At 57.9% G+C, this 26,904-nt stretch overlaps 2 protein-coding genes across 2 annotated transcripts in view; one reads left to right on the top strand and one right to left on the bottom strand.

Annotated features, from left to right (window-relative positions):
* LOC139241260 (plectin-like) overlaps positions 1 to 21,180 on the bottom strand; it is a gene marked incomplete at its 3' end in the record, with an annotated part of 32,546 nt that extends 11,366 nt beyond the window's left edge. The window contains exons 1-4 of the mRNA XM_070869911.1: positions 21,002 to 21,180; positions 9,628 to 9,689; positions 2,438 to 2,452; positions 650 to 739 (exon numbers count right to left, since the gene is read on the bottom strand). Coding sequence (XP_070726012.1) covers positions 650 to 739; positions 2,438 to 2,452; positions 9,628 to 9,689; positions 21,002 to 21,089 — 255 coding nt within the window. The remainder of the gene's footprint in view (positions 1 to 649; positions 740 to 2,437; positions 2,453 to 9,627; positions 9,690 to 21,001) is intronic.
* Positions 21,181 to 23,436: 2,256 nt separating this feature from the next.
* Positions 23,437 to 26,904, top strand: part of LOC139241259 (plectin-like) — a gene marked incomplete at its 3' end in the record, with an annotated part of 82,362 nt that continues 78,894 nt past the window's right edge. The window contains exon 1 of the mRNA XM_070869909.1: positions 23,437 to 23,550. Coding sequence (XP_070726010.1) covers positions 23,437 to 23,550 — 114 coding nt within the window. The remainder of the gene's footprint in view (positions 23,551 to 26,904) is intronic.

Raw genomic sequence — 26,904 nt, 5'->3', positions numbered from 1 at the left:
CAGAGTGACCAATCCCAGAGACCCCACGGTGAGGGGGGTCAGAGTGACCAATCCCAGAGACCCCACGGTGAGGGGAGTCAGAGTGACCGCTCGCAGAGACCCCACGGTGAGGGGGTCAGAGTGACCAATCCCAGAGACCCCATGGTGAGGGGGGTCAGAGTGACCAATCCCAGAGACCCCACGGTGAGGGGGGTCAGAGTGACCAATCCCAGAGACCCCACGGTGAGGGGAGTCAGAGTGACCAATCCCAGAGACCCCACGGTGAGGGGAGTCAGAGTGACCGCTCGCAGAGACCCCACGGTGAGGGGGTCAGAGTGACCAATCCCAGAGACCCCACGGTGAGGGGGGTCAGAGTGACCAATCCCAGAGACCCCACGGTGAGGGGGGTCAGAGTGACCAATCCCAGAGACCCCACGGTGAGGGGGGTCAGAGTGACCAATCCCAGAGACCCCACGGTGAGGGGGGTCAGAGTGACCAATCCCAGAGACCCCACGGTGAGGGGGTCTACAGCAGGCCGTGTGGAAGACTATGAGTGCCGAGGAGGGGAGGGTTGGAGGGTTTCGAATCTGTTAGTGGGAGTTTCTGGTCTGGGGTGCAAAAGGCAAAAGCTGGGGTCAGTTTTCGAAAGACTTCAATCTCTGGCACTTACCAAGGAATCTCCCGACAATACTTCCAGCAACGAAATCAAGTTATGTCCATCTCGTAAATCTTCATAAAGATCATCAATACTGCGATGAGCCTGGACAAAACAGGAGAAGTTACAGCTCCGTGTCCAAGGACAATACCAACCCTGGTCACCAGGGCCAAACCCAACTCTCCCATCAGGACTAACCCAGCCCTGCCCCCTCACACCAACCTCTGTACTGAGGGACATCAGCACCCTCCCTCACCAAAAGTCCACAGCAACCCGTACCCAGGACCAGTCCAATCTCCAGCACCACATCGTTACCACCCAACATTCCTCCATCAACTGGACCCAACCCCAAGCAACCAGAACCAAGGTCAGGAAAAGCACGGAATCTAAACCCCGAGCAATTAAACCCCAGAACCCCCACCCCCTAAACCCTGAGCTCCGATCCCAGTCTCACTCCAACCCCCGACCCCGGGGCCCAGCCTCACTCCGACCTCCGACCCCGGGGCCCAGCCTCACTCCGACCTCCGACCCCGGGGCCCAGCCTCACTCCGACCTCCGACCCCGGGGCCCAGTCGCACTCCGACCTCCGACCCCAGTGCCCAGCCTCACTCCGATCCCCAACCCCTGGCCCAGTCTCACTCCAACCTCCGACCCTGGCGCCCAGTCTCACTCCAACCTCCGACCCCGGGGCCCAGCCCCCTCACTCCGACCCCTGACCCCAGCCTCACTCCGACCCCGGGGCCCAGCCTCATTCCAACCTCCGACCCTGGGGCCCAGCCCCCTCACTCCGACCCCCGACCCCTGGCCCAGTCTCACTCCAACCTCCGACCCTGGCGCCCAGTCTCACTCCAACCTCCGACCCCGGGGCCCAGCCCCCTCACTCCGACCCCTGACCCCAGCCTCACTCCGACCCCGGGGCCCAGCCTCATTCCAACCTCCGACCCTGGGGCCCAGCCCCCTCACTCCAATCCCTGACCCCGGGGCCCAGCCTCACTCCGACCCCGGGCCCAGCCTCACTCCGACCTCCGACCCCGGGGCCCAGCCTCACTCCGACCTCCGACCCCGGGGCCCAGTCTCACTCCGACCCCCGACCCCGGGGCCCAGCCTCACTCTGACCTCCGATCCCGGGGCCAAGTCTCACTCCAATCCTTGACCCCTGGCCCAGCCTCACTCCGACCCCGGAGCCCAGCCTCACTCCGACCCCCGACCCCTGGGGTCAGTCTCACACCGACCCCGGGGCCCAGTCCAGTGCCATGATAGCAATAAATATACCCAGCATGCACCATGCTCAAGCCACTAAATCAGCTGCAGATCAAACAATGAGGAAGCAAAGCCGATATCTTCAGATTGTGGGGCGTCAGGGAGCAGGGGGAGAGGTCAGGGAGCAGGGGGAGAGGTCAGGGAGCAGGGGGAGAGGTCAGGGAGCAGGGGGAGAGGTCGGAGACAGGGGGGAGAGGTCAGGGAGCAGGGGGAGAGGTCAGGGACAGGGGGGAGAGGTCAGGGAGCAGGGGAAGAGGTCGGGGAGCAGGGGAAGAGGTCGGGGAGCAGGGGGGAGAGGGGTCAGGGAGCAGGGGGAGAGATCAGGGAGCAGGGGGAGAGGTCAGGGAGCAGGGGGGAGGGGAGGGAGAAGGGGGGAGGGGAGGGGAGGGGAGGGGAAGGGAAGAAGGGGGGAGGGGAAGGGGAGAGGGGAAGGGGAGAGGGGGGAGGGGAGCAGGGGGAGGGGAGCAGGGGGAGGGGTCAGGGAATGGGGCTGCTACAGCAACAAACGTACACGGCCAGCAACATCTGGAGATCATAACGTACCTCAGCTCGCCAGTGCTGAACCAACGAGGGAGACCAGGACAGAGAGAGAAAGAGAGAGGGAGAGGGAGCGAGGAGAAGGAGAGAGAAGGAAAGAGAGAGAGAAGGAAAGAGAGAGAGAAGGAAAGGGAGAGGGAGAGGGGGAGAGGGAGAGGGGGAGTGGAGAGGGGGAGTGGAGAGGGGGAGTGGAGAGGGGGAGAGCGGAGTGGGGAGAGGGGAGTGGGGTGTGGGGAGAGGGAGAGGGGAGTGGGGAGAGGGAGAGGGGAGTGGGAGAGGGGAGAGGAGGAGGAGGGGGGAGGGAGGAGAAGGAGCAGGAGGGGGGAGGGAGGAGAAGGAGGAGGACGAGGAGGAGGGGGAGGGGGAGGGGAGGGGGAGGAGGGGAAGGGGGAAGGGGAGGGAGAGGGGGAATCAGATGGAGATAAAGAGAGATGGAGGGAGACAGAAAGTGAGAGAAGAGAGAGAATGAGGTAGGGAGAGAGACAGACAGATAGAGTGAGAGAGAGAGAGAGAGAAGCAAAGATGATGAGGAGAGAGGGGTTGAGGAGGAGAGAGAAGAGAGAGAGAATGTGGAGTTAGTGTCGCGGGTCAGACATTGTGTGTGGTGAGGCTGGTGTTGGTCAGTGTGTGTGCCAGGCTGGTGTTGGTCAGTGTGTGGTGAGACTGGTGTTGGTCAGTGTGTGGTGAGGCTGGTGTTGGTCAGTGTGTGTGGTGAGGCTGGTGTTGGTCAGTGTGTGCCAGGCTGGTGTTGGTCAGTGTGTGGTGAGACTGGTGTTGGTCAGTGTGTGTGCCAGGCTGGTGTTGGTCAGTGTGTGGTGAGACTGGTGTTGGTCAGTGTGTGTGGTGAGGCTGGTGTTGGTCAGTGTGTGTGGTGAGGCTGGTGTTGGTCAGTGTGTGCCAGGCTGGTGTTGGTCAGTGTGTGGTGAGACTGGTGTTGGTCAGTGTGTGGTGAGACTGGTGTTGGTCAGTGTGTGGTGAGACTGGTGTTGGTCAGTGTGTGTGGTGAGGCTGGTGTTGGTCAGTGTGTGTGGTGAGACTGGTGTTGGTCAGTGTGTGTGGTGAGGCTGGTGTTGGTCAGTGTGTGGTGAGACTGGTGTTGGTCAGTGTGTGTGGTGAGGCTGGTGTTGGTCAGTGTGTGGTGAGGCTGGTGTTGGTCAGTGTGTGGTGAGACTGGTGTTGGTCAGTGTGTGTGGTGAGGCTGGTGTTGGTCAGTGTGTGCCAGGCTGGTGTTGGTCAGTGTGTGGTGAGACTGGTGTTGGTCAGTGTGTGGTGAGGCTGGTGTTGGTCAGTGTTTGGTGAGACTGGTGTTGGTCAGTGTGTGGTGAGGCTGGTGTTGGTCAGTGTGTGTGGTGAGGCTGGTGTTGGTCAGTGTGTGCCAGGCTGGTGTTGGTCAGTGTGTGGTGAGACTGGTGTTGGTCAGTGTGTGGTGAGGCTGGTGTTGGTCAGTGTGTGGTGAGGCTGGTGTTGGTCAGTGTGTGTGGTGAGGCTGGTGTTGGTCAGTGTGTGTGGTGAGACTGGTGTTGGTCAGTGTGTGGTGAGACTGGTGTTGGTCAGTGTGTGGTGAGGCTGGTGTTGGTCAGTGTGTGGTGAGGCTGGTGTTGGTCAGTGTGTGCCAGGCTGGTGTTGGTCAGTGTGTGGTGAGGCTGGTGTTGGTCAGTGTGTGGTGAGGCTGGTGTTGGTCAGTGTGTGGTGAGGCTGGTGTTGGTCAGTGTGTGTGGTGAGGCTGGTGTTGGTCAGTGTGTGTGGTGAGGCTGGTGTTGGTCAGTGTGTGGTGAGGCTGGTGTTGGTCAGTGTGTGTGGTGAGGCTGGTGTTGGTCAGTGTGTGTGGTGAGGCTGGTGTTGGTCAGTGTGTGGTGAGGCTGGTGTTGGTCAGTGTGTGGTGAGGCTGGTGTTGGTCAGTGTGTGCCAGGCTGGTGTTGGTCAGTGTGTGGTGAGACTGGTGTTGGTCAGTGTGTGGTGAGGCTGGTGTTGGTCAGTGTGTGCCAGGCTGGTGTTGGTCAGTGTGTGGTGAGACTGGTGTTGGTCAGTGTGTGGTGAGGCTGGTGTTGGTCAGTGTGTGCCAGGCTGGTGTTGGTCAGTGTGTGGTGAGGCTGGTGTTGGTCAGTGTGTGGTGAGGCTGGTGTTGGTCAGTGTGTGGTGAGGCTGGTGTTGGTCAGTGTGTGGTGAGACTGGTGTTGGTCAGTGTATGGTGAGGCTGGTGTTGGTCAGTGTGTGGTGAGGCTGGTGTTGGTCAGTGTGTGGTGAGGCTGGTGTTGGTCAGTGTGTGTGGTGAGGCTGGTGTTGGTCAGTGTGTGGTGAGGCTGGTGTTGGTCAGTGTGTGTGGTGAGGCTGGTGTTGGTCAGTGTGTGGTGAGGCTGGTGTTGGTCAGTGTGTGTGGTGAGGCTGGTGTTGGTCAGTGTGTGTGGTGAGGCTGGTGTTGGTCAGTGTGTGTGGTGAGGCTGGTGTTGGTCAGTGTGTGGCAGGCTGGTGTTGGTCAGTGTGTGTGGTGAGGCTGGTGTTGGTCAGTGTGTGTGGTGAGGCTGGTGTTGGTCAGTGTGTGGTGAGACTGGTGTTGGTCAGTGTGTGGTGAGACTGGTGTTGGTCAGTGTGTGGTGAGGCTGGTGTTGGTCAGTGTGTGGTGAGGCTGGTGTTGGTCAGTGTGTGTGGTGAGGCTGGTGTTGGTCAGTGTGTGGTGAGACTGGTGTTGGTCAGTGTGTGGTGAGGCTGGTGTTGGTCAGTGTGTGGTGAGGCTGGTGTTGGTCAGTGTGTGGTGAGACTGGTGTTGGTCAGTGTGTGGTGAGGCTGGTGTTGGTCAGTGTGTGGTGAGACTGGTGTTGGTCAGTGTGTGGTGAGGCTGGTGTTGGTCAGTGTGTGGTGAGGCTGGTGTTGGTCAGTGTGTGGTGAGACTGGTGTTGGTCAGTGTGTGTGGTGAGGCTGGTGTTGGTCAGTGTGTGGTGAGGCTGGTGTTGGTCAGTGTGTGGTGAGACTAGTGTTGGTCAGTGTGTGGTGAGGCTGGTGTTGGTCAGTGTGTGTGGTGAGACTGGTGTTGGTCAGTGTGTGCCAGGCTGGTGTTGGTCAGTGTGTGGTGAGGCTGGTGTTGGTCAGTGTGTGCCAGGCTGGTGTTGGTCAGTGTGTGGTGAGGCTGGTGTTGGTCAGTGTGTGTGGTGAGGCTGGTGTTGGTCAGTGTGTGGTGAGGCTGGTGTTGGTCAGTGTGTGGTGAGACTGGTATTGGTCAGTGTGTGGTGAGGCTGGTGTTGGTCAGTGTGTGGTGAGGCTGGTGTTGGTCAGTGTGTGTGGTGAGGCTGGTGTTGGTCAGTGTGTGGTGAGACTGGTGTTGGTCAGTGTGTGGTGAGACTGGTGTTGGTCAGTGTGTGGTGAGGCTGGTGTTGGTCAGTGTGTGGTGAGACTGGTATTGGTCAGTGTGTGGTGAGGCTGGTGTTGGTCAGTGTGTGGTGAGGCTGGTGTTGGTCAGTGTGTGTGGTGAGGACTGGTGTTGGTCAGTGTGTGGTGAGACTGGTGTTGGTCAGTGTGTGGTGAGACTGGTGTTGGTCAGTGTGTGGTGAGACTGGTGTTGGTCAGTGTGTGTGGTGAGGCTGGTGTTGGTCAGTGTGTGGTGAGGCTGGTGTTGGTCAGTGTGTGGTGAGACTGGTGTTGGTCAGTGTGTGTGGTGAGACTGGTGTTGGTCAGTGTGTGTGGTGAGACTGGTGTTGGTCAGTGTGTGGTGAGGCTGGTGGTGAGGCTGGTGTTGGTCAGTGTGTGTGGTGAGACTGGTGTTGGTCAGTGTGTGCGGTGAGGCTGGTGTTGGTCAGTGTGTGTGGTGAGGCTGGTGTTGGTCAGTGTGTGGTGAGGCTGGTGTTGGTCAGTGTGTGGTGAGACTGGTGTTGGTCAGTGTGTGGTGAGGCTGGTGTTGGTCAGTGTGTGTGGTGAGGCTGGTGTTGGTCAGTGTGTGGTGAGACTGGTGTTGGTCAGTGTGTGGTGAGACTGGTGTTGGTCAGTGTGTGGTGAGGCTGGTGTTGGTCAGTGTGTGGTGAGACTGGTGTTGGTCAGTGTGTGGTGAGGCTGGTGTTGGTCAGTGTGTGGTGAGACTGGTGTTGGTCAGTGTGTGGTGAGACTGGTGTTGGTCAGTGTGTGGTGAGGCTGGTGTTGGTCAGTGTGTGGTGAGACTGGTGTTGGTCAGTGTGTGGTGAGGCTGGTGTTGGTCAGTGTGTGGTGAGACTGGTGTTGGTCAGTGTGTGGTGAGGCTGGTGTTGGTCAGTGTGTGGTGAGACTGGTGTTGGTCAGTGTGTGGTGAGACTGGTGTTGGTCAGTGTGTGGTGAGGCTGGTGTTGGTCAGTGTGTGGTGAGGCTGGTGTTGGTCAGTGTGTGGTGAGACTGGTGTTGGTCAGTGTGTGGTGAGACTGGTGTTGGTCAGTGTGTGGTGAGACTGGTGTTGGTCAGTGTGTGGTGAGACTGGTGTTGGTCAGTGTGTGGTGAGGCTGGTGTTGGTCAGTGTGTGTGGTGAGGCTGGTGTTGGTCAGTGTGTGGTGAGACTGGTGTTGGTCAGTGTGTGGTGAGGCTGGTGTTGGTCAGTGTGTGGTGAGGCTGGTGTTGGTCAGTGTGTGTGGTGAGGCTGGTGTTGGTCAGTGTGTGGTGAGGCTGGTGTTGGTCAGTGTGTGGTGAGGCTGGTGTTGGTCAGTGTGTGGTGAGGCTGGTGTTGGTCAGTGTGTGTGGTGAGACTGGTGTTGGTCAGTGTGTGGTGAGACTGGTGTTGGTCAGTGTGTGGTGAGGCTGGTGTTGGCCAGTGTGTGTGGTGAGACTGGTGTTGGTCAGTGTGTGGTGAGGCTGGTGTTGGTCAGTGTGTGTGGTGAGGCTGGTGTTGGTCAGTGTGTGTGGTGAGGCTGGTGTTGGTCAGTGTGTGGTGAGACTGGTGTTGGTCAGTGTGTGGTGAGACTGGTGTTGGTCAGTGTGTGGTGAGACTGGTGTTGGTCAGTGTGTGTGGTGAGGCTGGTGTTGGTCAGTGTGTGGTGAGACTGGTGTTGGTCAGTGTGTGGTGAGGCTGGTGTTGGTCAGTGTGTGTGGTGAGACTGGTGTTGGTCAGTGTGTGGTGAGGCTGGTGTTGGTCAGTGTGTGGTGAGGCTGGTGTTGGTCAGTGTGTGGTGAGGCTGGTGTTGGTCAGTGTGTGGTGAGACTGGTGTTGGTCAGTGTGTGTGGTGAGACTGGTGTTGGTCAGTGTGTGGTGAGGCTGGTGTTGGTCAGTGTGTGTGGTGAGACTGGTGTTGGTCAGTGTGTGGTGAGGCTGGTGTTGGTCAGTGTGTGGTGAGGCTGGTGTTGGTCAGTGTGTGGTGAGGCTGGTGTTGGTCAGTGTGTGGTGAGACTGGTGTTGGTCAGTGTGTGTGGTGAGACTGGTGTTGGTCAGTGTGTGGTGAGACTGGTGTTGGTCAGTGTGTGGTGAGACTGGTGTTGGTCAGTGTGTGTGGTGAGACTGGTGTTGGTCAGTGTGTGGTGAGACTGGTGTTGGTCAGTGTGTGGTGAGACTGGTGTTGGTCAGTGTGTGTGGTGAGGCTGGTGTTGGTCAGTGTGTGGTGAGGATAGTGTTGGTCAGTGTGTGTGGTGAGACTGGTGTTGGTCAGTGTGTGTGGTGAGACTGGTGTTGGTCAGTGTGTGTGGTGAGGCTGGTGTTGGTCAGTGTGTGTGGTGAGGCTGGTGTTGGTCAGTGTGTGTGGTGAGACTGGTGTTGGTCAGTGTGTGGTGAGGCTGGTGTTGGTCAGTGTGTGTGGTGAGACTGGTGTTGGTCAGTGTGTGTGGTGAGGCTGGTGTTGGTCAGTGTGTGGTGAGGCTGGTGTTGGTCAGTGTGTGTGGTGAGGCTGGTGTTGGTCAGTGTGTGGTGAGACTGGTGTTGGTCAGTGTGTGGTGAGACTGGTGTTGGTCAGTGTGTGGTGAGGCTGGTGTTGGTCAGTGTGTGGTGAGGCTGGTGTTGGTCAGTGTGTGGTGAGGCTGGTGTTGGTCAGTGTGTGCCAGGCTGGGGTGAGCCACACACACTGCCCAAACCACTGGGCGCTCCCAGCAACAGCCGCATTTTGCTTTTACATATTCAGTCTGAATGGAATGAGTTCAATTCACACAATCAGAAATTTATATCACAGCACATTATTCATCCCATTCCCTGACCCCCGAGCGAGCTCCCCCCTCACTCCCCCCGTCTCTCCCCCTCCCCTTCCTCTCCCCCCCCCAGTATCTCCCCCCCCACCCATCTCTCCCCCCTCGTCTCTCCCCATTCCTCTCTGTCACTCCTCCCCCCCCCCCCCCCGAGTATCTCTCCTCCCCATCTCCCCCCTCCCCCGTCTCTCCCCCTCCCTCTCCTCCCCCAGTATCTCACCCCCACCCATCTCTCTCTCCTCCCATTCATCTCTCCCCCTCCCCCATCTCTCCCCCTCCCCTCCCCCACCCATCTCTCCCCCCCCCACCCGTCTCTCCCTCTCCCCCTCGTCTCCCCCTCCCCCCGTCTTCCCCCTCCACCCGTCTCTCCCCCTCCACCCCCCGTCTCTCCCCCCCCCCCAGTCTCTCCCTCTCCCCCTCGTCTCCCCCTCTCCCTGTCCCCCATCTCTCCCACCCCCGCCGTCTCTCCCCCCGCACCCGTCTATCCCCCTCCCCTTCTCTCCCCCTCCCCCCCATCTCTCCCCCCCCCCGTCTCCCCCCCCGCACCCGTCTATCCCCCTCCCCTTCTCTCCCCCTCCCCCCCATCTCTCCCCCCCCCGTCTCCCCCCCCGCACCCGTCTATCCCCCTCCCCTTCTCTCCCCCTCCCGTCTCCCCCCCCGCACCCGTCTATCCCCCTCCCCTTCTCTCCCCCCCCCATCTCTCCCCCCCCCCCGTCTCCCCCCCCGCACCCGTCTATCCCCCTCCCCTTCTCTCCCCCTCCCGTCTCCCCCCCCGCACCCGTCTATCCCCCTCCCCTTCTCTCCCCCTCCCCCCATCTCTCCCCCCCCCGTCTCCCCCTCCCCCCCCCGTCTATCCCCCTCCTCTTCTCTCCCCCTCCCCCCCCGTCTATCCCCCTCCCCTTCTCTCCCTCTCCCCCTCCCCCTGTCCCCCTCCCCACCCCCCCCGTCTTCCCCTCCCCCTGTCCCCCTCCCCCCCCCCTCGTCTCCCCCTCCCCCTGTCCCCCTCCCCCCCCTCTCGTCTCCCCCTCCCCCTGTCCCCCTCCCCCCCCCCCCCGTCTTCCCCTCCCCCTGTCCCCTCTCACCTTCATCAAGTGTTTGTTGACCCATTTTGTGAATGTTTTCTTTTGGACTCGGTCCCGTTCATCTGAAAAAACCCAGAAAGATTTGCTTAGAGACGGTCCCAGAGCGAGAAGACACAGAGCAATAAACGGGCGCTCCCCTCCGGGGGTCACGGGAGGTCAGAGGGTGACCAGCCTGTCAGGAAACTCCGGACCTGACGGTAACTGTTCAAAGTGCTGCCAGTAACCGAGGGAGTGAGCCTGTCTGAGTGACGGGCGAGTCTGGGGGTGCCCTGCCCGAGGTGGTGACCACACATTGAATCATACCGCGACTCACACGACCAGAATGCACCATTCGCGGCCTGCAGCATAAACAAAGCAGGAGGGGTGGAACTGGGGCCTGTGCCAGGTAATTCTCCCAGTGTGGGGACTGAGCGACAACATAACATAAAAAACCAGCCTGCGACACCTCCGTCCTTGCAAACCCCATGTCCCTTCTCCAACCTCCCTTTCCTCTACAAAGTCCTTGAGCGTGTTGTCCGTGACCATCTTTCCCAGAACTCCATGTTTCAATCCCTCCAATCCGGTTCCCGCCCCTGTCGCAGTACGAAACGGCTCTCATCAAAGTCATCAATGACGTCCTTTGTGACTGTGACTGTGGTAAGCTACCCCTCCTCGCCCTCCTGGACCTGTCTGTGGCCTTTGACACGGTTGACCACTCCATCCTCCTCCAACACCTCTCCACCATGGTCCAGCTGGGTGGGACTGCACTCGCCTGGTTCCATCCTCCAGCACCTCTCCACCATGGTCCAGCTGGGTGGGACTGCACTCGCCTGGTTCCATCCTCCAGCACCCCTCCACCATGGTCCAGCTGGGTGGGGCTGCACTCGCCTGGTTCCATCCTCCTCCAGCACCCCTCCACCATGGTCCAGCTGGGTGGGACTGCACTCGCCTGGTTCCATCCTCCTCCAGCACCTCTCCACCATGGTCCAGCTGGATGGGACTGCACTCGCCTGGTTCCATCCTCCAGCACCCCTCCACCATGGTCCAGCTGGGTGGGACTGCACTCGCCTGGTTCCATCCTCCTCCAACACCTCTCCACCATGGTCCAGCTGGGTGGGACTGCACTCGCCTGGTTCCATCCTCCTCCAACACCTCTCCACCATGGTCCAGCTGGGTGGGACTGCACTCGCCTGGTTCCATCCTCCTCCAACACCTCTCCACCATGGTCCAGCTGGGTGGGACTGCACTCGCCTGGTTCCATCCTCCTCCAACACCTCTCCACCATGGTCCAGCTGGGTGGGACTGCACTCGCCTGGTTCCATCCTCCTCCAACACCTCTCCACCATGGTCCAGCTGGGTGGGGCTGCACTCGCCTGGTTCCATCCTCCTCCAACACCTCTCCACCATGGTCCAGCTGGGTGGGACTGCACTCGCCTGGTTCCATTCTTATCCATCGAATCGTAGCCAGAGAATCTCCAGCAACGGTTTCTCTTCCCACCCCCCCCATCGTTACCTCTGGTGTCCCCCGAGGATCTATCCTTGGCCCCCTCCTATTCCTCATCTACATGTTGCCCCTCGGTGACATCATCCAAAAACACAGCCTCAGTTTCCACATGTACACTGAGACACCCAGCTCTACCTCACCCCCACTGCTCCCAACCCCTCCTCGGTCTCGAACTTGTCACACTGCTTGTCCCACATCCAGTTCGGGATGAGCAGAAATTTTCTCCAATTAAATATTGGGAAGACTGAAGCCATTGTTTTCGGTCCCCGCCACAAACCACGTTCCCCAGGCACCGACTCCACCCCTCTCCTACTCACAGGGGGAACTAAAACCAGGGGACATAGTCTCAGAATAAGGGGCCGCCCATTTAATACTGAGATGAGGAGGAATTTCTTCTCTCAGAGGGTTGTAAATCTGTGGGATTCTCTGCCTCAGACAGCTGTGGAGGCTGGGACATTGAATATATTTAAGGCAGAGATAGACAGATCTGTGAGCGATAAGGGAGTGAAGGGTTATGGGGAGCGGGCGGGGAAGTGGAGCTGAGTCCATGATCAGATCAGCCATGATCTTATTAAATGGCGGAGCAGGCTCGAGGGGCCGAATGGCCGACCCCTGCTCCTATTTCTTATGTTCTTATGTTCTCTCCCTGACATCTGTCTGAGACTGAACTAGACCTTAGTGTCATATTTGACCCTGAAATGAGCATCCAGCCACATATCTGACATAACTAAAACCGCCTAGTTCCACCTCCCTAACACTGCCTGTAACATCACTCATCTCTGTTACCTCCAGACCTGACTATTCCAACGCACTCCTGGCTGGCCTCCCATATTCTACCCCACGTAAACTCGAGGTGATCCAAAACTCGGCAGCCGTGTCCTAACTCACACCCAGTCCCACTCACCCATCACCCCCTGTGCTCACTGACCCCGTGTCCTAACTCACACCCAGTCCCACTCACCCATCACCCCCTGTGCATGCTGCCCCGTGTCCTAACTCACACCCAGTCCCACTCACCCATCACCCCCTGTGCTCACTGACCCCGTGTCCTAACTCACACCCAGGCCCACTCACCCATCACCCCCTGTGCTCACTGACCCCGTGTCCTAACTCACACCCAGTCCCACTCACCCATCACCCCCTGTGCTCACTGACCCCGTGTCCTAACTCACACCCAGTCCCACTCACCCATCACCCCCTGTGCTCACTGCCCCGTGTCCTAACTCACACCCAGTCCCACTCACCCATCACCCGCTGTGCTCACTGCCCCGTGTCCTAACTCACACCCAGTCCCACTCACCCATCACCCCCTGTGCTCACTGCCCCGTGTCCTAACTCACACCCAGTCCCACTCACCCATCACCCCCTGTGCTCACTGCCCCGTGTCCTAACTCACACCCAGTCCCACTCACCCATCACCCCCGGTGCTCACTGACCCCGTGTCCTAACTCACACCCAGTCCCACTCACCCATCACCCCCTGTACTCACTGCCCCGTGTCCTAACTTGCACCAAGTCCCACTCACCCATCACCCCCTGTGCTCACTGCCTCGTGTCCTAACACGCACCGAGTCCCACTCACCCATCACCACCCCCTGTACTCACTGCCCCGTGTCCTAACTCACACCCAGTACCACTCACCCATCACCCTCTGTGCTCACTGACCCCGTGTCCTAACTCACACCCAGTCCCACTCACCCATCACCCCCTGTGCTCACTGCCCCGTGTCCTAACTCGCACCAAGTCCCACTCACCCATCACCCTCTGTGCTCACTGCCCCGTGTCCTAACTCACACCCAGTACCACTCACCCATCACCCTCTGTGCTCACTGCCCCGTGTCCTAACTCGCACCAAGTCCCGCTCACCCATCACCCCCTGTGCTCGCTGCCCTGTGTCCTAACTCGCACCCAGTCCCACTCACCCATCACCCCCTGTGCTCACTGCCCCGTGTCCTAACTCACACCCAGTCCCACTCACCCATCACCCCCTGTGCTCACTGCCCCGTGTCCTAACTCACACCCAGTCCCACTCACCCATCACCCCCTGTGCTCACTGACCCCGTGTCCTAACTCACACCCAGTCCCACTCACCCATCACCCCCTGTGCTCACTGCCCCGTGTCCTAACTCACACCCAGTCCCACTCACCCATCACCCCCTGTGCTCACTGCCCCGTGTCCTAACTCACACCCAGTCCCACTCACCCATCACCCCCTGTGCTCACTGACCCCGTGTCCTAACTCACACCCAGTCCCACTCACCCATCACCCCCTGTGCTCACTGACCCCGTGTCCTAACTCACACCCAGTCCCACTCACCCATCACCCCCTGTGCTCACTGACCCCGTGTCCTAACTCACACCCAGTCCCACTCACCCATCACCCCCTGTGCTCACTGACCCCGTGTCCTAACTCACACCTAGTCCCACTCACCCATCACCCCCTGTGCTCACTGACCCCGTGTCCTAACTCACACCCAGTCCCACTCACCCATCACTCCCTGTGCTCACTGCCCCGTGTCCTAACTCACACCCAGTCCTGCTCACACATCACCCACTGTGCTCACTGACCCCGTGTCCTAACTCACACCCAGTCCCACTCACCCATCACCCCCTGTGCTCACTGCCCCGTGTCCTAACTCATACCCAGTCCCACTCACCCATCACCCACTGTGCTCACTGCCCCGTGTCCTAACTCACACCCAGTCCCACTCACCCATCACCCCCTGTGCTCACTGCCCCGTGTCCTAACTCACACCCAGTCCCACTCACCCATCACCCCCTGTGCTCACTGCCCCGTGTCCTAACTCACACCCAGTCCCACTCACCCATCACCCCCTGTGCTCACTGCCCCGTGTCCTAACTCACACCCAGTCCTGCTCACACATCACCCACTGTGCTCATAAGAACATCGCTCAAAAATCTGTCTATCTCTATCTTAAATATATTCAATGACCCAGCCTCCACAGCTCTCTGGGGCAGAGATTTACAACCCTCTGAGAGAAGAAATTCCTCCTCATCTCAGTTTTAAATGGACGGCCCCTTATTCTGAGACTATGTCCCCTAGTTTTATTTTCCCCCATCAGTGGAAACATCCTCTCTGCATCCACCTTGTCGAGCACCTCATTATCTTTTATGTTTCGATAAGATCACCTCTCATTCTTCTGAACTCCAATGTGTAGAGGCCCAACCTCCTGAACCTTTCCTCATAAGTCAACCCCCCTCATCTCTGGAATCAACCGAGTGAACCTTCTCTGAACGGCCTCCAATACAAGTATATCCTTTCGTAAATACGGAGACCAAAACTGTACGCAGTGCTCCAGGTGTGGCCTCACCAATACCCTGTACAGTGTACTAGGACTTCTCTGCTTTTATACTCTATCCCCCTTGTAATAAAGGCCAACATTCCAATGTTTTCCCACTCACTGAGTCTGTCTATATCCCTTTCCAGATTTTTTGTGTCCTCCTCACAACTTGCTTTCCCTCCCATCTTTGTATCATCAGCAAACTTGGTTACATTACACTCGGTCCCTTCATCCAAGTCATGAATATAGATTGTAAATAGTTGAGGACCCAGCACTGATCCCTGCGGCACTCGTCACTGATTAACCGGGAAATGACCCATTTATCCCGACTCTGTTTTCTGGTAGTTAGCCAATCCTCTATCCATGCTAATATATTACCCCCAACCCCGTGAACTTTTATCTTGTGCTCGCTGACCTACATTGGCTCCCGGTTAAACAACAACTTGATTTTAAAATTTCATCCTGGTTTTCAAATCCTTCCATGGCCCTCGCCCCTCCCTATCTCTGTAATCTCCTCCAGCCCCCTCGCCAAATGTCTGCACTCCTCTAACTCTGCCCCTGACCATCCCCGATTATAATCGCTCCACCATCGGTGGCCGTGCCTTCTGTTGCCTGGGCCCCAAGCTCTGGAACTCCCTCCCTAAACCTCTCCGCCTCTCTCTCCTCCCTCAATACGCTCCTTAAAACCCACCTCTTTGGTCACCTGCCCAAATATCGATTTATGTGGCTCGGTGTCACATTTTGATTGTTACTCGCTCCTGTGAAGCATCTTGGGTATTTTGCTACGTTAAAGGCGCTATATAAAACAAGTTGTTGTTGTTGTTGAAGCAAGGGCTCAGCATCTTTCCTCACTGTCCCGGCCCCACTCCGGCCTCAATTGGGGGGCCACAGAGGGTCAAACTGTGTGACTGCCCCACCCCACAGTGATTACAGAGGGCGGGGAGCAAGGGGGCAGAGTTAGAGGTTAGGGTACAGAGGGCAGAGTTTAGAGGTTAGGGTACAGAGGGCAGAGTTTAGAGGTTAGGGTGCAGAGGGCAGAGTTTAGAGGTTAGGGTACAGAGGGCAGTGTTATAGGTTAGGGTACAGAGGGCAGTGTTATAGGTTAGGGTACAGAGGGCAGAGTTTAGAGGTTAGGGTACAGAGGACAGTGTTATAGGTTAGGGTACAGAGGGCAGAGTTTAGAGGTTAGGGTACAGAGGGCAGTGTTATAGGTTAGGGTACAGAGGGCAGAGTTTAGAGGTTAGGGTGCAGAGGGCAGAGTTTAGAGGTTAGGGTACAGAGGGCAGAGTTTAGAGGTTAGGGTACAGAGGGCAGAGTTTAGAGGTTAGGGTACAGAGGGCAGTGTTATAGGTTAGGGTACAGAGGGCAGAGTTTAGAGGTTAGGGTGCAGAGGGAAGAGTTTAGCGGTTAGGGTGCAGAGGGCAGAGTTTAGAGGTTAGGGTACAGAGGGCAGTGTTATAGGTTAGGGTACAGAGGGCAGAGTTTAGAGGTTAGGGTACAGAGGGCAGAGGTTAGAGGTTAGTTACAGAGGGCAGAGTTTAGAGGTTAGGGTGCAGAGGGCAGAGTTAAAGGTTAGGGTACAGAGGGAAGAGTTCAGAGGTTAGGGTACAGAGGGCAGAGTTCAGAGGTTAGGGTGCAGAGGGCAGGGGGCACTGAGCAATATGCAAGAGTGATTATTAACCAGACTGGATCAACTCGACCTTTACAATCACGGCCCAAGGGTCAAGGGTCAGCAGGGATGACCGTACCTCACCAATATTCATGGCCTGAACACTGTGGGTGTAACCTTACTGTGCTCACAGGTACAGAGAACTGCCCCCCCCACCCCCGCAACTTCACTCCGACCCCCCATACAAACCCGGCACCACCCCACACTGACCCCGCCATGACCCCCCACCCCAGACTGACCCCGCCACGACCCACCAACCAACACTGACCCCACCACGACCCCCCACCCCACACTGACCCCACCACGACCCCCCACCCCACACTGACCCCACCACGACCCACCACCCCACACTGACCCCACCACCCCACACTGACCCCACCACCCCACACTGACCCCACCACCCCACACTGACCCCACCACGACCCACCACCCCACACTGACCCCACCATGACCCCCCACCCCATTCTGACCACGCCATGATCCCCCATCACACAGTGATCCCACACCTAACTCAGACCCCCCCCACTCTGACCACCCCCGATCCCTCGACCTCCCGCCCGGTAACAATGGGCGGAAGCCCCAATGAGCAACACCACCCTGTCCCACAGCGAGAGGACATTCAATCTGCGGAGAGTGGACAGTGTGGATTCACCAGGGATGGGAGGCTCGAGTTATGAGGACAGAATGGACCCGTTGCCACCAGAGCGGAGACGGTGAAGAGAAGATTTAATCGAGGTTTTAAACTGATGAAGGGCTTTGATCGCGGGGCAGTGGGATTAGTTTGGGGATTGATACAGGGCTCTTGGGACAGAGCGGGGCAGTGGGATTAGTTTGGGATTGATACAGGGCTATGGGGAGAGAGCGGGGCAGTGGGATTAGTTTGGGATTGATACAGGACTATGGGGAAAGAGCGGGGCAGTGGGATTAGTTTGGGATTGATACAGGGCTATGGGGAGAGAGCGGTGCAGTGGTATTAGTTTGGGATTGATACAGGGCTATGGGGAGAGAGCGGGGCAGTGGTATTAGTTTGGGATTGATACAGGGCTATGGGGAGATCGGGGCAGTGGGATTAGTTTGGGGATTGATACAGGGCTATGGGGAGAGAGCGGGGCACTGGGATTAGTTTGGGATCGATACAGGGCTCTTGGGACAGAGCGGGGCTGTGGAATTAGTTTGGGGATCGATACAGGGCTATGGGGAGAGAGCGGGGCAGTGGGATTAGTTTGGGATTGATACAGGGTTATGGGGAGAGAGCGGGGCACTGGGATCTCGGTGGGATTTCTTTGGCAAACAGCCTGCTCAGAGATTACGTCCCGAAGGGACGTAAATTTGGTGTTTTTCTAAACCGTCATATTATGTGGCTTCCAGCGAGAATTCCTTTCACTGTCCCTCCCTTCCTTTCACACTCATTTCCGGTTGTGTTATCACAGTATGATTCACAGTGAATCAGTGTAAACAACCACTGTCACATCCACAAACAGCAAACAGGTTCAGCACCCGGCAGGATGCAGAATCACAGTCGTGTTCACTGGGAGAACACACACGTGTAATGGGCAGTGTACGTGTTGGAGCACACGTGTAATGGGGAGAGTGCATGTTGGAACACACGTGTAATGAGGAGAGTGCGTGTTGGAGCACACGTGTAATGAGGAGTCTGCGTGTTGTAGCACACGTGTAATGGGGAGAGTGCGTGTTGGAACACACGTGTAATGGGCAGTGTGCGTGTTGGAGCACACGTGTAATGAGGAGCTCTTTAATCTTTCTATCACAGTCACTAGAAGGGGCTACAGCACTCTGGGTCCTGCTACAGGGCGGGAGGGAGAGAGGGAGGGAGGGAGAGAGGGAGGGAGGGAGGGAGGGAGGGAGGGAGGGAGGGACAGAGATAGAGAGGGATGGTGGGAAGGAAGATTGGATGTAGAGAGAGAGACGCTGGCATTGCCCCCGGGGCGATGCACAGGAGGATTCGGAGATGGGGATGACCTGTGGGGGTGTTAATGGAGTCTCGGATCGAGAGTGGAGACCAGGAGGTCTATTGGTTATGCTCAATAACAACTTGCATTTATATAGCCCCTATAATAGTAAACCGTCCCAGGATGCTTCACAGGAGTATTATACGATAAAAATTTGACACTGAGCTGCATCAATAGAAATAAGCGCAGGTGATCAAAAGCTTGGTCAGAGAGGGAGGTTTTAAGGAGCATCTTACAGGAGGTAGAGAGGCGGAGAGGTTTAGGGAGGGAGTTCCAGAGCTTGGGGCCCAGGCATCAGAAGGCACGGCCACCGATGGTGGAGCGATTATAAACAGGGATGGTCAGGAGGGCAGAATTAGAGGAGCGCAGAGATCTCGAGGTGTTGTGGGGGTGGAGGGGATTACAGAGATAGGGAGGGGCGAGGGCCATGGAGGGATTTGAAAACAAGGATGAGAATTTTTAAATTGAGGCGTTGGTGGACTGGGAGCCAATGTAGGTCAGTGAGCACAGGGGGTGATGGGTGAGTGGGACTGGGTGTGAGTTAGGACACGGGGCAGTGAGCACAGGGGGTGATGGGTGAGTGGGACTGGGTGTGAGTTAGGACACGGGTCAGTGAGCACAGGGGGTGATGGGTGAGAGGGACTGGGTGTGAGTTAGGACACGGGGCAGTGAGCACAGGGGGTGATGGGTGAGTGGGACTGGGTGTGAGTTAGGACACGGGGCAGTGAGCACAGGGGGTGATGGGTGAGAGGGACTGGGTGTGAGTTAGGACACGGGGCAGTGAGCACAGGGGGTGATGGGTGAGTGGGACGGGGTGTGAGTTAGGACACGGGGCAGTGAGCACAGGGGGTGATGGGTGAGAGGGACTGGGTGTGAGTTAGGACACGGGGTCAGTGAGCACAGGGGGTGATGGGTGAGTGGGACTGGGTGTGAAGTAGGACACGGGTCAGTGAGCACAGGGGATGATGGGTGAGCGGGACTGGGTGTGAGTTAGGACACGGGTCAGTGAGCACAGGGGGTGATGGGTGAGTGGGACTTGGTGCGAGTTAGGACACGGGGCAGTGAGCACAGGGGGTGATGGGTGAGTGGGACTCAGTGCGAGTTAGGACACGGGGGCAGTGAGCACAGGGGGTGATGGGTGAGTGGGACTGGGTGTGAGTTAGGACACGGAGCAGCGAGCACAGGGGGTGATGGGTGAGTGGGACTGGGTGTGAGTTAGGACACGGGGTCAGTGAGCACAGGGGGTGATGGGTGAGCGGGACTGGGTGTGAGTTAGGACACGGGGCAGTGAGCACAGGGGGTGATGGGTGAGTGGGACTGGGTGCAAGTTAGGACACAGGGCAGTGAGCACAGGGGTTGATGGGTGAGCGGGACTCGGTGCGAGTTAGGACACGGGGCAGTGAGCACAGTGGGTGATGGGTGAGTGGGACTTGGTGTGAGTTAGGACACGGGGCAGTGAGCACAGGGGGTGATGGGTGAGTGGGACTCGGTGCAAGTTAGGACACGGGTCAGTGAGCATAGGGGGTGATGGGTGAGTGGGACTGGGTGCGAGTTAGGACACGGGGCAGTGAGCACAGGGGGTGATGGGTGAGAGGGACTTGGTGCGAGTTAGGACACGGGGCAGTGAGCACAGGGGTTGATGGGTGAGCGGGACCGGGTGTGAGTTAGGACACGGGGCAGTGAGCACAGGGGGTGATGGGTGAGTGGGACTGGGTGTGAGTTAGGACACGGGGCAGTGAGCACAGGGGGTGATGGGTGAGCGGGACCGGGTGTGAGTTAGGACACGGGGCAGTGAGCTCAGAGGGTGATGGGTGAGTGGGACTGGGTGTGAGTTAGGACACGGGGTCAGTGAGCACAGGGGGTGATGGGTGAGTGGGACTGGGTGTGAGTTAGGACACGGGGCAGTGAGCACAGGGGGTAAGGGGTGAGTGGGACTGGGTGCGAGTTAGGACATGGGGCAGTGAGCACAGGGGGTGATGGGTGAGCGGGACTGGGTGCGAGTTAGGACACGGAGCAGTGAGCACAGGGGGTGATGGGTGAGTGGGACTGGGTGTGAGTTAGGACACGGGGTCAGTGATCATAGGGGGTGATGGGTGAGTGGGACTGGGTGTGAGTTAGGACACGGGGTCAGTGAGCACGGGGGGGTGATGGGTGAGTGGGACTCGGTGCGAGTTAGGACACGGGGCAGTGAGCACAGGGGGTGATGGGTGAGTGGGACTGGGTGTGAGTTAGGACACGGGGACAGTGAGCACAGGGGGTGATGGGTGAGTGGGACTGGGTGTGAGTTAGGACACGGGGTCAGTGAGCACGGGGGAGTGATGGTTGAGTAGGACTCGGTGTGAGTTAGGACACGGGGCAGTGAGCACAGGGGGTGATGGGTGAGTGGGACTCGGTGCGAGTTAGGACACGGGGCACAGAGGGTGATGGGTGAGTGGGACTGGGTGTGAGTTAGGATACGGGGCACAGAGGGTGGTGGGTGAGTGGGACTCGGTGTGAGTTAGGATACGGGGCACAGAGGGTGGTGGGTGAGTGGGACTCGGTGTGAGTTAGGATACGGGGCACAGAGGGTGGTGGGTGAGTGGGACTCGGTGTGAGTTAGGATACGGGGCAGCCGGGTTTCGGATCACCTCGAGTTTATGGAGGGTGGAAGATGGGAGGCCAGCCAGGAGTGCGTCGGAATCGCTAAGTCTGGAGGTAACAGAAGGGATGAAGGTTCCAGCAGCGGATGAGCTGAGGCAGGGGCGGAGGCGGGCGATGTTACGGAGGGACAGTGAGGGAGAGCAGAGATGTGAGATGGGCTGGAGTTGCAGTCTCCGGGAGATGCAGCGCAGCAAATCCAGGCATGAAACAGTTAACAGTACAGCTGGGATCGGAGCCCAACATCCCGATTAAACGCTCCCGCCCGCCTGCTGCCCAGCTCACAAACTAACTGCACCACAATCACTAAATACCTTTTCTGCCCTCGGTGGACTTTAACATGTCCAGGTAGTGTCTGTCATCGGATGCCAGGCGCTGGCGACTGTCCTGTCCTTTGTACATCTTGCAGTGAGTGTGATCGGCCAGGCGCTGTGTTCCCACTGGCGGATTGGAGACTGCGGATTGCTGACTGCTCTCACTCTCTGACTGCACCCTCTGTGCTCACACAGCTTGGCTTGTCAGTGCAAGCCTGGCACAGCTTCCTGGCCAACTCCTCCCAACACCAAGGTGTGGTCTCAGGAGCGGCCTCCAGTCATCACAGGGTTCCGCAGCAATAAAACTTCAGCTCAGGAGCACAATGGGAAGGGCCTGGAGAGCTGAGCAGGCGGGGGGGGGAGGGGAGTGTGGGGGGAGGGGAGTGTGGGGGGAGGGGAGAGAGGGGAGTGTGGGGGGAGGGAGGGAGGGAGGGGAGTGTGGGGAGAGGAGGGGGGGAGTGTGGGGGGAGGGGAGTGTGGGGGGAGGGGAGTGTGGGGGGAGGAGAGTGTGGGGGAAGGGGGGAGAGGGAGGGAAGGGGGGGGAGTGTGGGGGGAGGGAGGGAGGGGAGTGTGGGGGGAGGGAGGGAGGGGAGTGTGGGGAGAGGAGGGGGGGAATGTGGGGGGAGAGAGGGGAGTGTGGGGGGGAGGGGGGAGTGTGGGGGGGGAGGGGAGTGTGGGGGGAGGGGAGTGTGGGTGGAGGGGAGTGTGGGGGGAGGGGAGTGTGGGGGGAGGGGAGTGTGGGGGGAGGGGGGAGAGGGAGGGGGGGGAGTGTGGGGGGAGGGAGGGGAGTGTGGGGAGAGGAGGGGGGGAATGTGGGGGGAGAGGGGGGAGTGTGGGGGGAGAGGGGGGAGTGTGGGGGGGGGAGGGGGGAGTGTGGGGGGGAGGGGTGTGTGGTGAGTGGGGGGGGGTGGGGGGGGAGCGGGGTGAGTGGGGGGGTGGGGGGGGAGCGGGGTGAGTGGGGGGGGAGTGTGGGGGGGGGGAGCGGGGTGTGTGGTAAGTGGGGGGGTGGGTGTGAGCAGGGGGAGGGGGGATAGTGGGACAGACCAACACAAATACCCCAAGAAGAGCAGTGCGCCCCCCCCACCCAGAGTAATTCAGAGACATGGAGAGAGGAGCACAACAACAACTGGTGTTTATATAGTGCCTTTGACAGTGAACTGTCCCATGGCGATATAGGAGTATTATGAGATAAAAAGTTTGACACCGAGTGGCATAAGTAGTAATGAGGGCAAGTGACCAAAAGCTGGGTCACAGAGTGAGGTTTTAAGGAGCGTCTTGAAGGAGGAGAGAGAAGCGGAGAGGTTTAGGGAGGGAGTTCCAGAGCTTGGGGCCCAGGCAACAGAAGGCACGGCCACCGAGGGTGGAGCGATTATAATCAGAGATGCTTAGGAGGGCAGAATTAGAGGAGTGCCAACATCTCGAGGTGTTGTGGGGCTGGAGGAGATTACAGAGATAGGGAGGGGCGAGGGCCATGGAAGGATTTGTAAACAAGGATGAGAATTTTGAAATTGAGGCATTGCTTAACCGGGAGCCAATGTAGGTCAGTGAGCACAGGGGGTGATGGGTGAGCGGGACTGGGTGTGAGTTAGGACACGGGGCAGTGAGCCCAGGGGGTGATGGGTGAGCGGGACTGGGTGTGAGTTAGGACATGGGGCAGTGAGCACAGGGGGTGATGGGTGAGTGGGACTGGGTGTGAGTTAGGACACGGGGTCAGTGAGCACAGGGGGTGATGGGTGAGTGGGACTGGGTGTGAGTTAGGACTCGGGGCAGTGAGCACAGAGGGTGATGGGTGAGTGGGACTGGGTGTGAGTTAGGACACGGGGCAGTGAGCACAGGGGGTGATGGGTGAGTGGGACTGGGTGTGAGTTAGGACACGGGGCAGTGAGCACAGGGGGTGATGGGTGAGTGGGACTCGGTGTGAGTTAGGACACGGGGTCAGTGAGCACAGGGGGTGATGGGTGAGTGGGACTCGGTGTGAGTTAGGACACGGGGTCAGTGAGCACAGGGGGTGATGGGTGAGTGGGACTGGGTGTGAGTTAGGACACGGGGCAGTGAGCACAGCGGGTGATGGGTGAGTGGGACTGGGTGTGAGTTAGGACATGGGGACAGCTGAGTTTTGGATCACCTCTAGCTTACGTGGGATAGGATGTGGGAGGCCAGCCAGGAGTGTGTTGGAATAGTCAAGTCTGGAGGTAACAAAGGCTCGGATGAGGGCTTCAGCAGCGGATGAGCTGAGACAGGAGCGGGGACGGCCGATGTTACGGAGGTGGAAATAGGCGGTTTTAGTTATGCTGCAGATATGTGGTCAGAAGCTCATTTCAGACTCAAATACAACACCGAGGTTGGGAACAGTCTGGGTCAGCCTCAGACAGGAGTTGGGGCGAGGGATGGAGTCCGTGTCGAGGGAACGCAGTTTGTGGCGGGGACCAAAAACAATGGCTTCAGTCTTCCCAATATTCAACTGGAGAAAATTTCTGCTCATCCCGAACTGGATGTGGGACAAGCCGTGTGACAAGTTCGAGACCGAGGAGGGGTTGAGAGAAGTGGGGGTGAGGTAGAGCTGGGTGTCTCAGCGTACATGTGGAAACTGAGGCTGTGTTTCCGGATGATGTCACCGAGGGGCAACATGTAGATGAGGAATAGGAGGGGGCCAAGGATAGATCCTGGGGGGGCACCAGAGGTAACGATGGGGGGGCGGGAAGAGAAGCTGTTGCTGGAGATTCTCTGACTACGATTCGATGGATAAGAATGGAACCAGGCGAGTGCAGTCCCACCCAGCTGGTGGAGAGGTGTTGGAGGATGGAACCAGGCGAGTGCAGTCCCACCCAGCTGGACCATGGTGGAGAGGCGTTGGAGGAGAATGGAACCAGGCGAGTGCAGTCTCACCCAGCTGGACCATGGTGGAGAGGTGTTGGAGGAGAATGGAACCAGGCGAGTGCAGTCCCACCCAGCTGGACCATGGTGGAGAGGTGTTGGAGGAGGATGGAACCAGGCGAGTGCAGTCTCACCCAGCTGGACCATGGTGGAGAGGTGTTGGAGGAGAATGGAACCAGGCGAGTGCAGTCTCACCCAGCTGGATCATGGTGGAGAGGCGTTGGAGGAGGATGGAACCAGGCGAGTGCAGTCCCACCCAGCTGGACCATGGTGGAGAGGTGTTGGAGGAGAATGGAACCAGGCGAGTGCAGTCCCACCCAGCTGGACCATGGTGGAGGGGTGCTGGAGGATGGAACCAGGCGAGTGCAGTCTCACCCAGCTGGACCATGGTGGAGAGGTGTTGGAGGAGGATGGAGACAGCTCGGGAGGGCGAGGGATAGTTTGCCATGGTCACATCCTCAGTCAATCACCCAGGATAAACACACGGTGGGAGAGCAGGTAGAGGCCTTTCCTTGTGTGAAGGGCTGTTTCCTGACATCACCCTTGGACTGGCTCACATTTTAAAGGAGAAAGGGGAAACATATTTCTCTCTCCTATCCCCCCAAATCCTGGAATCATCTTAAACACCTCATTTAGATCGCTGTTTAATCTTACATACTGATGGGAAAACAAGCGCAGACTAAAGGGAAAAGACTTGCATTTCTATAGCACCTTTCACGACCACCGGACGTCTCAAAGTGCTTTACAGCCAATGAAGTATTTATTTAGTGTAGTCACTGTTGTATTGTGGGAAACGCGGCAGACAATTGCGCACAGCAAGCTCCCACACACAGCAATGTCATTAAGACCAGATAATCTGTTTTTGTGATGCTGATTGAAGGATAGATATTGGCCCCAGGACACCGGGGAGAACTCCCCTGCTCTTCTTCCAAATAGTGCCCTGGGATCTTTTGCATCTACCCGAGAGAGGGGCCTCAGTTTAGCACATCAACCAAAAGACGGCACCTCCGACAGTGCGGCACTCCCTCAGTACTGCCCCTCCGACAGTGCGGCACTCCCTCAGTACTGCCCCTCCGACAGTGCGGCACTCCCTCAGTACAGCCCCTCCGACAGTGCGGCACTCCCTCAGTACAGCCCCTCCGACAGTGTAGCACTCCCTCAGTACTGCCCCTCCGACAGTGCGGCGCTCCCTCAGTACTGCCCCTCCGACAGTGCAGCACTCCCTCAGTACTGCCCCTCCGACAGTGCGGCACTCCCTCAGTACAGCCCCTCCGACAGTGCGGCACTCCCTCAGTACAGCCCCTCCGACAGTGTAGCACTCCCTCAGTACTGCCCCTCCGACAGTGCGGCACTCCCTCAGTACTGCCCCTCCGACAGTGCGGCGCTCCCTCAGTACTGCACTGGTCTGTGAGTCTAGATTTATGTGTTTAATAGTCTATGCAACGTGTCCTCATAATTTAACCCTTTAAACCCCAGCATCATTCTGGTGAATCTGTTCCTCCAAGGCTGATATACCCTCCCTGGGGTGGTGGGGGCCCAGGACTGGGTCCAGCGAGGGTCTCACTGAGACGCTGTACAACTGGTGTAACTATCTGCCCTTTATATTACAGCCCACTCGAGATAACGGCCAACATTCAATGAACCTTTGTAATTGTGCACCAGCCTTTAGTGATTCTGTACACAGATCCCTAAATCTCTCGCTCCTCCACAGTTCCGAGCTCCTCACCATTTACAGAATACTCTGGTCGATCTTGGGTCCAAAGTATGGCCACACACTTCCCCCCCCCCACTGTTGTCCACCTGTCACAGTGTTCCCCACTCACTCAATGTCCCTTTGTGACTTCCTGCTCCAGTGACACGAACAGTGCCACCAGGGAACTCAATATACAACTCCCCATTCCTTCATCCAGCACATTGATAAACATGGGGGAACACTGGGACCCAGCACACTGATAACATGGGGGAACACTGGGACCCAGCACACTGATAAACATGGGGGAACACTGGGACCCAGCACATTGATAAACATGGGGGAACACTGGGACCCAGCACATTGATAAACATGGGGGAACACTGGGACCCAGCACACTGATAAACATGGGGGAACACTGGGACCCAACACACTGATAAACATGGGGAACACTGGGACCCAGCACATTGATAAACATGGGGGAACACTGGGACCCAGCACATTGATAAACATGGGGAACACTGGGGACACAGCACATTGATAAACATGGGGGAACACTGGGACCCAGCACACTGATAAACATGGGGGACACTGGGACCCAGCACATTGATAAACATGGGGAACACTGGGACCCAGCACATTGATAAACATGGGGGAACACTGGGACCCAGCACACTGATAAACATGGGGGAGCACTGGGACCCAGCACATTGATAAACATGGGGGAACACTGGGACCCAGCACATTGATAAACATGGGGGAACACTGGGACCCAGCACACTGATAAACATGGGGGAACACTGGGACCCAGCACATTGATAAACATGGGGAACACTGGGACCCAGCACATTGATAAACATGGGGGAACACTAGGACCCAGCACAGATCCCTGGGGAACACTGGGACCGATTATTTAATTCTGTGACCACTGGTTACTGACCACTTCCACACGAAACAGTGACTCCTGACTTACTCTCTCAAAACCTCTCAGAATTTTGAATATCTCGATTAGGTCTCCCCTTAACCTTCTCTGCTCTGAGAACAATCCTAGCTTCTCCAATCTCACCTACTGACCTCCCTCATCCCTGGTACCCCCCTGGTACCATCCTCTACACCTCCCCAAGACCCCAACATCCTTCCTAACGTCCACTGCCCAGAATGGGACACAATACTCCGGCAGGGAAGTCTTGCTCCAGCTATACAGGGTATAGGTGAGGTCACACCTGGAGTACTGCGTGCAGTTTTGGCTTCCATATTTACAAAAGGATATACTTGCTTTGGAGGCAGTTCAGAGAAGGTTCACTCGGTTGAATTCTGGGGATGAGGGGGTTGACTTATG

Source organism: Pristiophorus japonicus, unplaced genomic scaffold, assembly GCF_044704955.1.
Source record: "Pristiophorus japonicus isolate sPriJap1 unplaced genomic scaffold, sPriJap1.hap1 HAP1_SCAFFOLD_1011, whole genome shotgun sequence".
NCBI classification, from domain to species: domain Eukaryota; kingdom Metazoa; phylum Chordata; class Chondrichthyes; family Pristiophoridae; genus Pristiophorus; species Pristiophorus japonicus.
Note: the sequence above shows the minus strand (reverse complement) of the source record. Positions and strands in the feature narration are given on the sequence as shown.